General features: G+C 45.4%; 3 protein-coding genes across 3 annotated transcripts; all 3 read right to left on the bottom strand.

Annotated features, from left to right (window-relative positions):
* Positions 1-20: 20 nt before the first annotated feature.
* Positions 21-2060, bottom strand: cd8a (CD8a molecule). The gene is made up of 6 exons (XM_068742157.1): positions 2012-2060; positions 1360-1677; positions 1201-1317; positions 1014-1121; positions 888-927; positions 21-322 (listed from the first exon to the last, which is right to left on the bottom strand). The coding sequence occupies exons 1-6, from the start codon at positions 2058-2060 to the stop codon at positions 292-294; spliced, it is 663 nt and encodes a 220-aa protein (XP_068598258.1). The 3' UTR covers positions 21-291.
* Positions 2061-5974: 3914 nt separating this feature from the next.
* Positions 5975-10183, bottom strand: zmat1 (zinc finger matrin-type 1). Its single transcript, XM_068742842.1, has 7 exons — positions 10045-10183; positions 8921-9027; positions 8746-8829; positions 8460-8607; positions 8070-8351; positions 7584-7674; positions 5975-7184 (listed from the first exon to the last, which is right to left on the bottom strand). The coding sequence occupies exons 1-7, from the start codon at positions 10181-10183 to the stop codon at positions 6251-6253; spliced, it is 1785 nt and encodes a 594-aa protein (XP_068598943.1). The 3' UTR covers positions 5975-6250.
* Positions 10184-10799: 616 nt separating this feature from the next.
* gnrh2 (gonadotropin-releasing hormone 2) lies at positions 10800-11338 on the bottom strand. The gene is made up of 3 exons (XM_068741923.1): positions 11201-11338; positions 10956-11039; positions 10800-10838 (listed from the first exon to the last, which is right to left on the bottom strand). The coding sequence occupies exons 1-3, from the start codon at positions 11336-11338 to the stop codon at positions 10800-10802; spliced, it is 261 nt and encodes an 86-aa protein (XP_068598024.1).
* Between the last annotated feature and the right edge of the window lie 164 nt (positions 11339-11502).

The following is an 11502-nucleotide window of genomic DNA, read 5'->3' as shown; positions in this document are numbered from 1 at the left end:
CAAATCTAAATTTAAACACAGTCATGCTGCCAGAGTTTCATTTAAATAAAAGTGTTTATTTAATGTTTTCTAAAATAACGTTTCTCGTTCTAATCCCTGAACGAGGGAATGACACCAGTAAAATTCACTTTCAATATATCGTCAAAAATACAGATTGTAAATGTAAAATTAAATCTACACATCAGAATAATAATCTGTGTTGAATAAATAAATAGACGTGCAATTCCTGAAAGGCTGGAGATGACAGTCTACAGAAATGTCTACGGCGTCGGATTACAGGGATGTCGGTTGTCACTGTTTTCCACCAGCCATCACCCGAGGCCTGTATGACAAACAATTATCATTAACACGTTTATTGCAGTATTTCACTTCTTTTGTCTAAATTTAATTAAACATCAAACAGGGCCCCCGCTACAGAGGAAGACGTTGGCACCGTGCCTTTTTATCATTTTTCTGGAAATTACATTAAAAAAAAAAGAAATACTCATTTCAAGTCTATTCAATTTATTTTGACATTTTAGGACGGAAGTGATACTGCGTTATACAAAACTGTATTTTATTCCTGGACGAACAGAAGCGGCTAAAAACGAGCATATAGATGAGAAATAATTATACAGATAATTTCCCAATAATTTTATTTCAGATTATAAATATGTGAACATGTAGTTCATTCAAAGACGCTTTTAAATTCCATAAAGAACAATTTATGGAAAATAGAACAGACATAAAAAATAAGGATGGCAAAATAACCCGAAGCAATAAGGAACATATTTTTCTTGCTGATTTTAATGATAAGATATGTTATTACAGACATAAGATATAAAATATAAATGAAGTGTCCCTGAATGGAGAGATGCTTCAGATTAATATGAGAAAAACAAACTCACTTTCTTTTGTAATGGTGAGGGCATCTCCTCGTCCTCAATCCTGCAGCGTTATAAAAAAAACAAGTATTAAAAACCTGATCACACAGAAATGGACTAATAATAATTGTATAGTTTTAAGCTCTTTACTGTTGCAGTGCGTGATGACGATGAGGAGGAGTAGAAGAAGAAGGCCACAGCCGCCAGCCAGCGGGCCCAGTATGGACGGAGCGCAGAGCGCGGACGGACTGGCCTCCTCTGCAAGGAGCCAGCTTTGTCATCACAGCATCGAAAATGCGACGTAAAGGGCTCCCGCGCACGGTGGCGACATGTTTACCTGCCCCGCACGCGCAGGCCGTGCGTCGGGTTCCTTCGGCGGCGGCGGCGGTCCCCGCCGTTACCGGGACTTCTCTTTCCCTCTTTCTTTCTACTGAAGAGAGAAAATCAATGGAATCATCAATGAGTCAAACGCATTAACGGAACCGGTAGAACTCGCCTCCCACGAGTCGGGTCACTCCTCCGAACTTGAGTTCGGTTCCTTTGTGCAGAGACGCGCAGCTGTACGCGCCGCTGTCCCGGACGCGGTCGAAGGCGGGCAGGACCAGGTCGTGCTGACGCATCTTTGCGAAGCTGAACGGTGAAGACGGGGCGAAGGTGGACTTCTGCAGGCCGGTGTTGGTGAAGGACCCGATGAACTCCATCCCACGATGGTCCAGCACTCGGAACCAGAGGACCATGGAGCCCATCTCGGGCTGGCACCGGATTACAACAGGCCTTCCATCCTCTACGATGACGTCATCACCTGAAGCTACCTCTAAAACAATAGAAACAGTAAAGACAAAGACAGGAACCGAACCGGAGACCGTGTTTGAGTTAGAACCGAACCGGAGACCATGTTTGAGGTAGAACCGAACCGGAGACTGCGTTTGAGGTAGAACCGAACCGGAGACCGCGTTTGAGGTAGAACCGAACCGGAGACCGCGTTTGAGGTAGAACTGAACCGGAGACCGCGTTTGAGGTAGAACCGAACCGGAGACCGCGTTTGAGGTAGAACCGAACCGGAGACCGCGTTTGAGGTAGAACCGAACCGGAGACCGCGTTTGAGGTAGAACCGAACCGGAGACCGCGTTTGAGGTAGACACACTCACTCTGATAGAACACCAGAATCAGCAGAATCAGAATCCAACTTTGGTCCATTTTAATCACGCAGGCGACAGAAGCGCCCAAACATGTCCCCGAGGGGTTCCTTTCTGGGAGGGAGATGTTCCGGTGAGATAACGAAGCCCGACCCACTCGTGACCTTCTTCTCTGTGTCGAATGGGAGCGTTGCTGCGGAGCGTTGCAGAGACCTCCTGCAAGAGGGCTCCGGTCTGCCAGATGTTTGAAGTGGAGCCCCCCTCCTCCTTCACCTCCTCCCACAAATCCACCTGGGGCCCCGCACCTCCTCCTCCACCCGGGGCCCCCACCTCCACCTCCTCCTCCACCCCCCACCAGAGTCTTGCACACAAACGCAGCATCTGTGGAGACGGAACTCTTAAATCAAACGGTCAGTTTCAGGAAATAACAAACGCTCCGTCTTTCTTTCGAATGCATGGAAGCTTAAGTCTCGCCTGCATTAGTGCCCTTGAGCAAGAATCCCCACCAGCCGCGGGGATGTGAAGTTGACTTTGACCCTGCGTCAAACAGCATCTTGCAATAAAGTCCAAGTTTGGACGAGAAAACCTGACGGCAACAATCCAAAGACTACAACAGGGTCAGACCTCCACCAGGGCCCAATAGGCCCTTCGGATTAAAACAGCGTTCACCAATGATACCGGATCCACTCCTGGTGTATTCTAAGGTTTTTTTTATGTTTGTGTGGTTTTGTCTTTCTGTGACAGAGAATGAGCTGGTCTCTGTCTGAAGACAGTTCTGCCCCTCCTCCTGCGTTCGCTCCGGTTTCCTGGAGGCCAACGGCTTCGAGGCGGCCATCAGGAGATGATCTGCAGCTGAGGAGCCGCTCGTGGTTTCTCACCACCTCTGGTCCGGGGCCAGCTGGGACCGGCTGTAGACATGAGACGTTTCTAGGATGGACGGATGAGCTTCTGAATGTGATGAAAGAGGGGATTCACGTTTCACTGCCGTAAACATGTTTACAATCCAGGTTTTAGTACTTAGAATTAACAACTGAAATACAGAAGACGCAGCTTCTGCCCGGCAACAATGAAGCTGTGAAATGTTTTATAGGGAAGTGAAACTTCCTTCAGATCAACTGTGAGAGCTTCACCGTCTGCGGCGCAACCCAGAGCCCGAGCTGCTTCCTGTGCCGTGGTGGAAAGTTTAGCTCTGGGCTTCAGGCGCTGACGGTTTGCTCCAAGGTGGGCGACTTATCCATTCCAATGGGGGGGGGGGGGGGGGGACCAGGGGAAGTTCGGAGGACCTCATTGTTGTATTTAATAAATCCAAATTGATTTACTACCCATTCGTTTAATAATAAATACAACTTTTTGTTTCCTCACTTAAACACACCAACGTGTATACACTACTGGTTTTAGAACACGCCAATATTTCCAGTATTTCAATGAAAAAACAAAAATCATGGAATCAATTTAAAACCCAAAATGCATTCTAAACTTTTGACCAGTAGATTCAAGATTCAAGATACTTTATTGTCATTATGCGAACATAATAAAATCGTGAGAAGGTCCACGGCTTAAGGCACACATCATAACATAATCAAATCAATAACTAAATTCTCTCCATTTAAAGGAATAATATATATATATATATTTAAAATCCCCACTCATTTAAAGTCTAAAACAATAAAACAATAAAACAATACAACAATAAAACAATAAAACAATACACTCCAACCAGAAGCTGCTGCTTGACTTATTATTTGTTCCTCTCATGTCAGAACCTTGTCTCTGTCTGTCTGTCTGTCTCTGTCTGTCTGTCTCTGTTGCTCCCTCTGTCTCTGTCTGTCTGTCTGTCTCTGTCTGTCTCCCTCTGTTGCTCCCTTTGTCTCTGTCTCTGTCTCTGTCTCTGTCTCTGTCTCTGTCTCTGTCTCTGTCTCTGTCTCTGTCTCTGTCTCTGTCTCTGTCTCTGTCTCTGTCTCTGTCTCTGTCTCTGTCTCTGTCTCTGTCTCTGTCTCTGTCTCTGTCTCTGTCTCTGTCTCTGTCTCTGTCTCTGCTTGCGGTTCCTCCTGCGGTGTCTCTGCGGTCGTTTTGTTTCAGAGACGAGATGTGGAGCTCAAAGCTGAAGTGATACGATCGCATCTCTTTGCAGCGCACAGGAAAGGGCCGTGCGCACCGCAACGACCCGACAGGTGCGTCTGTGCGCGACACAAGCTGAGACGAGGCTTCATGCAATCATAACGTTTGTTACCATGAACAAAATCCTCTTCCAAACATTTCTCTCTTGATAGTTAGAATAAAAGGGACGTCTATTCTGGTCCCGGTGTGTGAGCTTTTATTCCCGAATGAGATATACATACTTTATACTGCAAGGGGCGGCACGGTGGCGTAGTGGTTAGCGCTGTCGCAACCAAGCAAGAATAGCTATCTGTGTGGTGTTTGTGTGTTCTCTCCGTGTGGGTTTTGTCCAGTTTCCTCCCACCATCAAAAATAATGCAATTTAGTTGAATTTATTTACTCCAAATTATAGTGCATGTGTGCGTAAATGTCTGTCATTGTGTGGCCCCGCTGTGCGCTGGCGACGCGTCCGAGGTGTACCAGGCCTATCGTCTCCAGCAACTTCCGTGACCCGCAAAGCAGAAGAAAATGGACGGACGGACGGATGGATGGACGGACGGATGGATGGACGGATGGACTATGGACGTACTTTGGAGCCAATGCAACGCAGTCTTTAGCAGCTCATCCCAGACAGGGCCACTGCACTTCCATCCGTATTCCTCTGACGCTGACCCCGGAGAAACAAACATATTTTTAAGTTGAACACTATTTCATTTTAATGAAGCTATTCCATAAATTATATTCTATAAAAGGCCTCAAACGTCTCTCAATCCAGTCAACGTTTAATCCTTGCAGTTGCAGAAAACAGGCGCTTGAATCATCTGAGTGGTGTCTGTTTTTTTTTTTTGTTCCTTTAGTGTGCATGAGAGGTTAGAGTGCACATCACCTCGCCGGGGGGCTTTGAGCGAGAGGATGTGGGCACCCTCGAGCTGCAAGGGTGGGGTCGGAGACTCGAGCGAGGCAGGGAACGACACCGCAGGATTCTTTGAAAACAGGAGATCTCAGGGGGCTTCAGAGATGCTCTTCACTCATTGTTGGGTCTCTGCTCCGCCTGCCTCGTTTTGGGCTCCTCAGGTTTCGTCTGTTCAGTTCTCACGGCCAGAACTTCTCCAGCAGACGTCGTTCTCTGCTGTCAGCAGTGTTGCCCCAAGGTTCACCTAATTTGCATCTTTTTGGAGGTGGGAGGAAGCCAGAGAACCCGGAGAGAACCCGGAGAGAACCCACGCAGACACGGGGAGAACATGGAAACTCCTCACAGAAAGCCTGCAAGACGGATTCGAACCGGCGACCTTCTTGCTGTGAGGCAACATTGCTCATCACTGCACCACCTTCACTCAGATTTACACTGGAAATTAATATTGGCCAAGTTCAAACATATTGTTGCCATGGAAACACAAACACATTTTAATGTGCAATTAGCGAACGGTTCATTTTGCATTACTCTTAATACTGTTTCTAAGAACAGGTATTTTACCAGACTGGAAAAAGAGAGATTTAAACGAGGTCACGCGTGCGCGTTATGCTTTTGACAGTAGTTTTAAACCCAAGACAAAGAGTCCAACCTAAAAGCAGGACAAGAGGACATCTTACACATTTAAAAAAACATATTTTCATAGTTCTTGTTTGTTGTTTTGCACCTTCCTGACCCCAAACAAAAAAACGTTGGAAACGCAAACACAGACTAAGACGATGTTTCATGACTCAGCTGGTTTTAAAGCGCACCATGTCTTCCATGTGAGCTGTCAAATATCGATCAGTCCAGTCCGTCCTCTATTGACTTTCTACCAGAGGAAATCGGAGACTGAGAAACTGGCACCTATTGTGCTCAACAGCGCCGCCCACAGGCCACCGAAGGAACCACACTCTATATACGAGTCATCAATTTTAATGCGTGTACAAGGACTGCGTGACCGTTTGATGTTAGAATCAATAAGTAATCACATTTAGCATCATAGTGCAAAGTAAAACATTAATTATAGTCGCCACATGAAACTGGATCCTCGTCTTCCTTGATGTCACATGATTAAACAGGACTCGTCCTTTAGCTACTGGTTGATAAATCTGTGCTGCAAAATGTTATAAATATTGTCCCGTACAGATCGTTCAGATTTTAAATATGTGGAAATGTTAGGTTTTAAAAAGACAGAGTTGAGTTCAGAAGCCCATAATGGAGTCGTCCCACAGCTTCTCTTCCTCCGTCCGAGTGTCTGCTTTTCCCTTCATCTTCTTCCTGTCCTTCCTGTATTTGTGTCTGGCGAGCTCATCCTGTCCAGCAGCTCCCACGACATCGCTGGTGTCAGTTTGAATATGTACGTCAGACCTTTCATCGTCATTCCTTACGTCTTCTTGTATCAAAGTGTCTGTTGTCTTTTCCTCTCTTAATACCTCAAAGTTCTCCGCCCTGGATTTCTCATTATTGTGTTTGTCATCGCGTTTCAATTTGATTCTGCTCTTCTGTTCCTCTGACTGCGTAAATTCCCCCTTTCTCCCGTCCTCTGATTTATCCCGCCCCCTCCTCTGTCGATTATTCCTCTCCCCCTCTTGGTCTGAGTCCTCTCCCCCCTCCCTGGTGTCCCTCTCTTTTCTGGATCTTCTCATTCTCTTCTTTCTCCTGCGCCTGTATTCGGCGCCGTCGCTCTCGCTCGTGCTACTACTGTAAGAGGAAGAGTACGAAGAGGAGTTGGATGATGAGTTTGATTGAGAAGGGGGGCTCAACTGCTTTTTGCGCCTCCTTTTTATCGGCGAAGTCGAGATGAATGGAGCGCTGGAGCACGGGAAGCTCGGAGGAGAGAAGTTGTAGCTCAAACCGCGGGTAGACCAGGGAGGGCCCTGATATGGGGGCCACCACCCTTCAAACGGGTTGTGACGAGCGTAGTTGGCCGTGGGTTTGCTCAGTTCTATGACATCCTCCTTGATTAACACGTCTTCTTCTTCCACATTGTCCTTTTGGGCTTCACCCGGGGGGAGGACGGCAGGTCTCGGGGTGATCCCACGAGCTTTCTGAATCTGGATGTAATCCGACAGTTCATCCGTGAATGTATCGTAGGCCTTTTGTTGGGATTTGCATAAATCCGTGACTTTCTTCTCCCTGGTGCAGGGAAACAGGAAGGATGTTACTTTTGAATTTCTTGCGTGAAACTGAAAGCCAACAGCCGATTGGGTGGTAAGAACCCGTCTGACTCAGCGCACCAGGTAATCCGGTCAACGGCGTTTTCATTTCCCCAAACATCTAGAAGTTGAAGACGTTTTTCAGACATTTAAAGACACACACCCCTCAGTCGAAACAACAACTTTCAAAGCGTATAAAACGCATACTCAACTTGGAGTTTAGTGGTCAATAGAGTAAAACGCCTGCTTCCAACTTCAAAAAGCCATTTTAGCAGCAGCACGTTACCCACGCCGTCGGCACGGCGCAGCTCCCCTCGCTGTGTAAAACCAGGCCATCCTCACTGCACGTACGTTACACCTGGATGACTCCCGGTCTTACCTGACGTGATGTTTGCTCCCCTTCATGTGGGCCTGGTGCATCTCCACAGAGCTAAATTGCACATCGCACATTTTACACATCAGGGCGTCGGCTGAAGAGAGTGGGAAAACAAGGACAGATGGTAAAATGATCACATGATACCTGAGAAGGACTCAGAAAACTCTCGCCGCTTCATTTTACTACTAGTGAGGTACATTCGTCCCGCTATGTCGCGGCTCACTTTACGCTGATCCACTGTATCTCGGAGTTTCATAGTAGATATCGGAGACTTACCGCTATATCGCGGGACGTATAAATGTTTACATTTCCATTATTTCATCGATAAAATAAGCATTTTCTAGCCTAAGAAAAATAAAAGGGAGGACGACTGTAATGTTTGCGTTTTACAATCACAAGTTTCCTTGAATCTCAGATAGCTTTAAGCCTAACACTCACATCGTGTGTGCAACAACAGACAAACACACATTAACACAACACACATCTGACCTTGAAGGGTATCATCGGCCAGCTTCCTGAGAAACCTCTGTCTGCTCTCCTTCTTGTAGTGTTTTCTTCCGTTGTAGTGCTGCAAAGCCGATTGCGGATTGTTGAAGGAAGCAGCACACAGGGAGCAGCGCTTGTTCGGGTCCGTGAGATCAACCTCTGCGGGGGTATTAGGGGCGGCTGTTTGCTGCGGAAGCTCCACGTCACTGTCCGGGGCTGTTTTCTGGACAGTATTCTCAGGATCCCAGTCCCCAAAACGACGCATCACCGTGTACCTGTGTGCAGCTGCAAAGAGAAATAAATTTTGTTTTGAAAGACGCCGAATTGTGCTTTAAGTACATTTACTGTTGATGTGTAAATATTAAAATACAGACAACAGCAATACTTTTTCACGATGCAACTTACCTTGAGGCTGAAAACCTTGTTTCCGGAGATTTTTCCGATGGACTTTGCCCACGTAGTGTGACTTTGCCACCATGTGGGAACTAAACACCATGTTGCAGAGCTCACAGAAGCGGTCCTTATCAGTCTTCATGGTGTGCTGCAAAAATCATTTGGATTGTCAAGACAGGAGTTAAATATTCCCAAATCCACCTCTTTGGCACGCGACCATCTTCCACGGTAGGCAGGCAACGCTTCCCGGTACCTGTAAATGTAGAAAGCCTGCCTGACTACTGACCTGGGATCCAGCGAACTCTTTGCTCGTCCTCTCGGCTCTCCTAGCCTGCAGGTACACTCTGACTTTCTGAGCGTGCTTCTTTCCCTACAGTTTGGGGAATACAGGAGACATTATAAGACTCTAATGACAGAACTAAATCTGAGTCTCTCACTCGCTCCTAGAAAGGAAGGCGCACCTCATAATGGGACAGCCGCTGAGACGCGAAGAGCAGCACGGCCTCACACACATAGCAGTAGTCGTCAGTGAGGAGACCCTTCAGAAGCCCCTCTTCACGCTTGAATTCTGTGGCAAAATATACTGTATATTATATATTTAATACTATATGCGTAGAGAAAGAGACACAAATGATTAAATCATGGCTTCATGGTTAAGTGTATTAATTCTCCGTGATCAATACTATCTCAGATTGCGTCAAGCGCTGCTCATTTACATTTGAAACACAATTAGGCCATTTAGCATGTTGGAAAGCCTCGGCGAAAGGATTTGGTAATTGAGCATTGAGTGTAGAAGATTCGTTCTATTCTGTGTGCAAATCTAATCACACTTAAATCAATTATATATATATATACATCCGATTGTGTGTATGATATATATATATATCATACACGCAATCGTGTTCATGATTGATAACAGGAACCGAGCGATTGTTAAAGATACAAAACATCTCAAGTCCAAATAGACAACAGAAAACGATATTTCCCTTTGTCTACATGAGTACAACTCAAAAGTACTGAGTAATATATATATCTGTCGATGCATTTCAAATATTCTACTTACCAAGTAATCACTCTGGCAGTAAACGTGTGATTAGACTACAGTGTTTGCATTAGATGTATTTTATTTGTTCTCCTGGTGGATGGGGCCACCAGGGGACAGGCGAGGCCTGACGGTCATGACGTCATCGCTTCTTTCAATCGAGGCCAATTTGTTTGACGTATCAAGTTAAAAACTGACGTTGAAGAAACTTAACTTACAATTCAAAGTGCTTATGCCTGCATAATTGCGTGTGCTAGCCTAAACAGCGTGCTAGCCTAAACAGCTAACGCTGTCAGGTTTTTAATTATGTCATTATCTGCCATATATATATATATGGGCTAACCCTTTCACCAAGTCATATTTCACATGAACCGACATGATCAAATTGATCGATTTCCACCTTTACAAGAAACGTCAGACGTTGCGTGCATAGCCAAGAAGCTAGCTCACTCGTTTGCTGACATGGCTAGCCAGTTAGCTAACAGGCTAACGTTGGCTCGGCAGGTTGGCCGGCTGAATTTGCGTGTCTTAAACAAAACTCACCTTCAACCTGGGTACTATCTATTTGAGTGTTTATTACTTTGTCAGAATCTATAATAGAAGCCGCGTAAGGGGAATTCATGGTGTTATTTTGAGCGTCTGCCTCCACGAGAAGCGGAGCACAGACGCCCTTGTCGTCCATTTTTTTTTCCTATTAGTTGAGCGCATGCGCAGTGACGCCACGGTTTTATGACGCATTGAAGCGAAATAAAAAATAAAAGATAACGAAAATTCAACAATGGCGATGGATCAGAATGCAAAGAGAGATCCTGGACTGAAGCATTGAAAATATTTGTGCTTTTCTAAAACGTGCAGTATTTTTAGCAAACACTCGTTTGCTTATTGTGCTGAAAAGTGCGTGCGTCTAAGTTTATCATAACGTTTAATATGTCAGCATGGTGGTGGCGTGGAGAAATCAGCAATTACTGATTGTGTAAAATGTTTTATTTATTTTGAGTTAAACAGGAAAATGTCTCATTGATGACATTTCAATGGCCAAGAAAGACAACAGTACCGAATAAACAAGCTTACAAATGTACAAGTACATAAATAGGCATTTTCCAATAAGAATAAATGAACATAAATTATAAAAACATATTCATAAGCCATAAATATCAGCGATTAAGCAGGAGCTATGCGAGTAAAATAAAACAAATCTCATAAATAGAAAACGCCACAGGATCAACATAAAACTGTTTGAGGAAAAGACACTGAGAAAAGGGTGACTGGGTAGAAAAGCAGTGGAGGTCGTGAAGCTGTCACTTCCTCTTCTGGAGCTCTCTGGCAAAGGCATCCAGCTGTGATGAAACATCACGATATGAATCTGATGTACGGCAACGTTACGACATTTATATGTAGCCCATGGTGGCTGGAGCATACAACTTGTATGATGAAGGTGTCAACTGGGCGCTTACTAGAATATTCCTCAGAACACTCCTCCTCGGGGGTCTCAGGTAGCTACACTCCCCGGCGTCACACAGCTTGATCTCCTCTGAAATCTGAGAAACAGGGAGCAAAGTCAGAGTCAGAGAGAAGAAATAAAGGGGAGAGGAATGTTTTCAACAGGAAACGCTATGCCGATAATCAGAAGCATCTCACTGGAAGCGCGCACACACACACACACACACACACACACACACACACACAACAACAATCCCACCTCTGATGTTCCAAAAGAGTCCAGTTCCCTCTTTCCTCCAGGGTACCAACCATGAGACCAGTGCTGGGCGCTGGACATCTGAGCTCCGACACATAGAAGCAGCCCGATCAGCAAAATCAGCCGAGAGACACTCATCATATTTCCACCTAAAGGCAAAGGTCGGCATTTAGCTCTTACTGTTAAAAATAAAATAAAATGAAGAATAAATTGCTGTAAATTATTGTATCTTGTTGTTTTCAAGAAACTTAGCGCCAGATTTGTAAAAGGCATCATTGGTCATGGACGATGATACAGGAGGTTGT

Source organism: Brachionichthys hirsutus, chromosome 8, assembly GCF_040956055.1.
Source record: "Brachionichthys hirsutus isolate HB-005 chromosome 8, CSIRO-AGI_Bhir_v1, whole genome shotgun sequence".
NCBI lineage: Eukaryota > Metazoa > Chordata > Actinopteri > Lophiiformes > Brachionichthyidae > Brachionichthys > Brachionichthys hirsutus.
Note: the sequence above shows the minus strand (reverse complement) of the source record. Positions and strands in the feature narration are given on the sequence as shown.

Coding starts and splice junctions, on each gene's coding strand:
- cd8a (XM_068742157.1), bottom strand. CDS start 2,060: ATGGACCAAAGTTGGATTCTGATTCTGCTGATTCTGGTGTTCTATCAG. Junction 928..1,013: donor CGTCATCACGCACTGCAACA/GTAAAGAGCTTA, acceptor ATAACGCTGCAG/GATTGAGGACGAGGAGATGC. Junction 323..887: donor CCTCACCATTACAAAAGAAA/GTGAGTTTGTTT, acceptor TTTGTCATACAG/GCCTCGGGTGATGGCTGGTG.
- zmat1 (XM_068742842.1), bottom strand. CDS start 10,183: ATGGACGACAAGGGCGTCTGTGCTCCGCTTCTCGTGGAGGCAGACGCT. Junction 8,608..8,745: donor AAGAGTTCGCTGGATCCCAG/GTCAGTAGTCAG, acceptor TGATTTTTGCAG/CACACCATGAAGACTGATAA. Junction 7,185..7,583: donor GGGAGCAAACATCACGTCAG/GTAAGACCGGGA, acceptor TCCCTGCACCAG/GGAGAAGAAAGTCACGGATT.
- gnrh2 (XM_068741923.1), bottom strand. CDS start 11,338: ATGATGAGTGTCTCTCGGCTGATTTTGCTGATCGGGCTGCTTCTATGT. Junction 11,040..11,200: donor ACTCTTTTGGAACATCAGAG/GTGGGATTGTTG, acceptor CCTGTTTCTCAG/ATTTCAGAGGAGATCAAGCT. Junction 10,839..10,955: donor GTGTTCTGAGGAATATTCTA/GTAAGCGCCCAG, acceptor GTTTCATCACAG/CTGGATGCCTTTGCCAGAGA.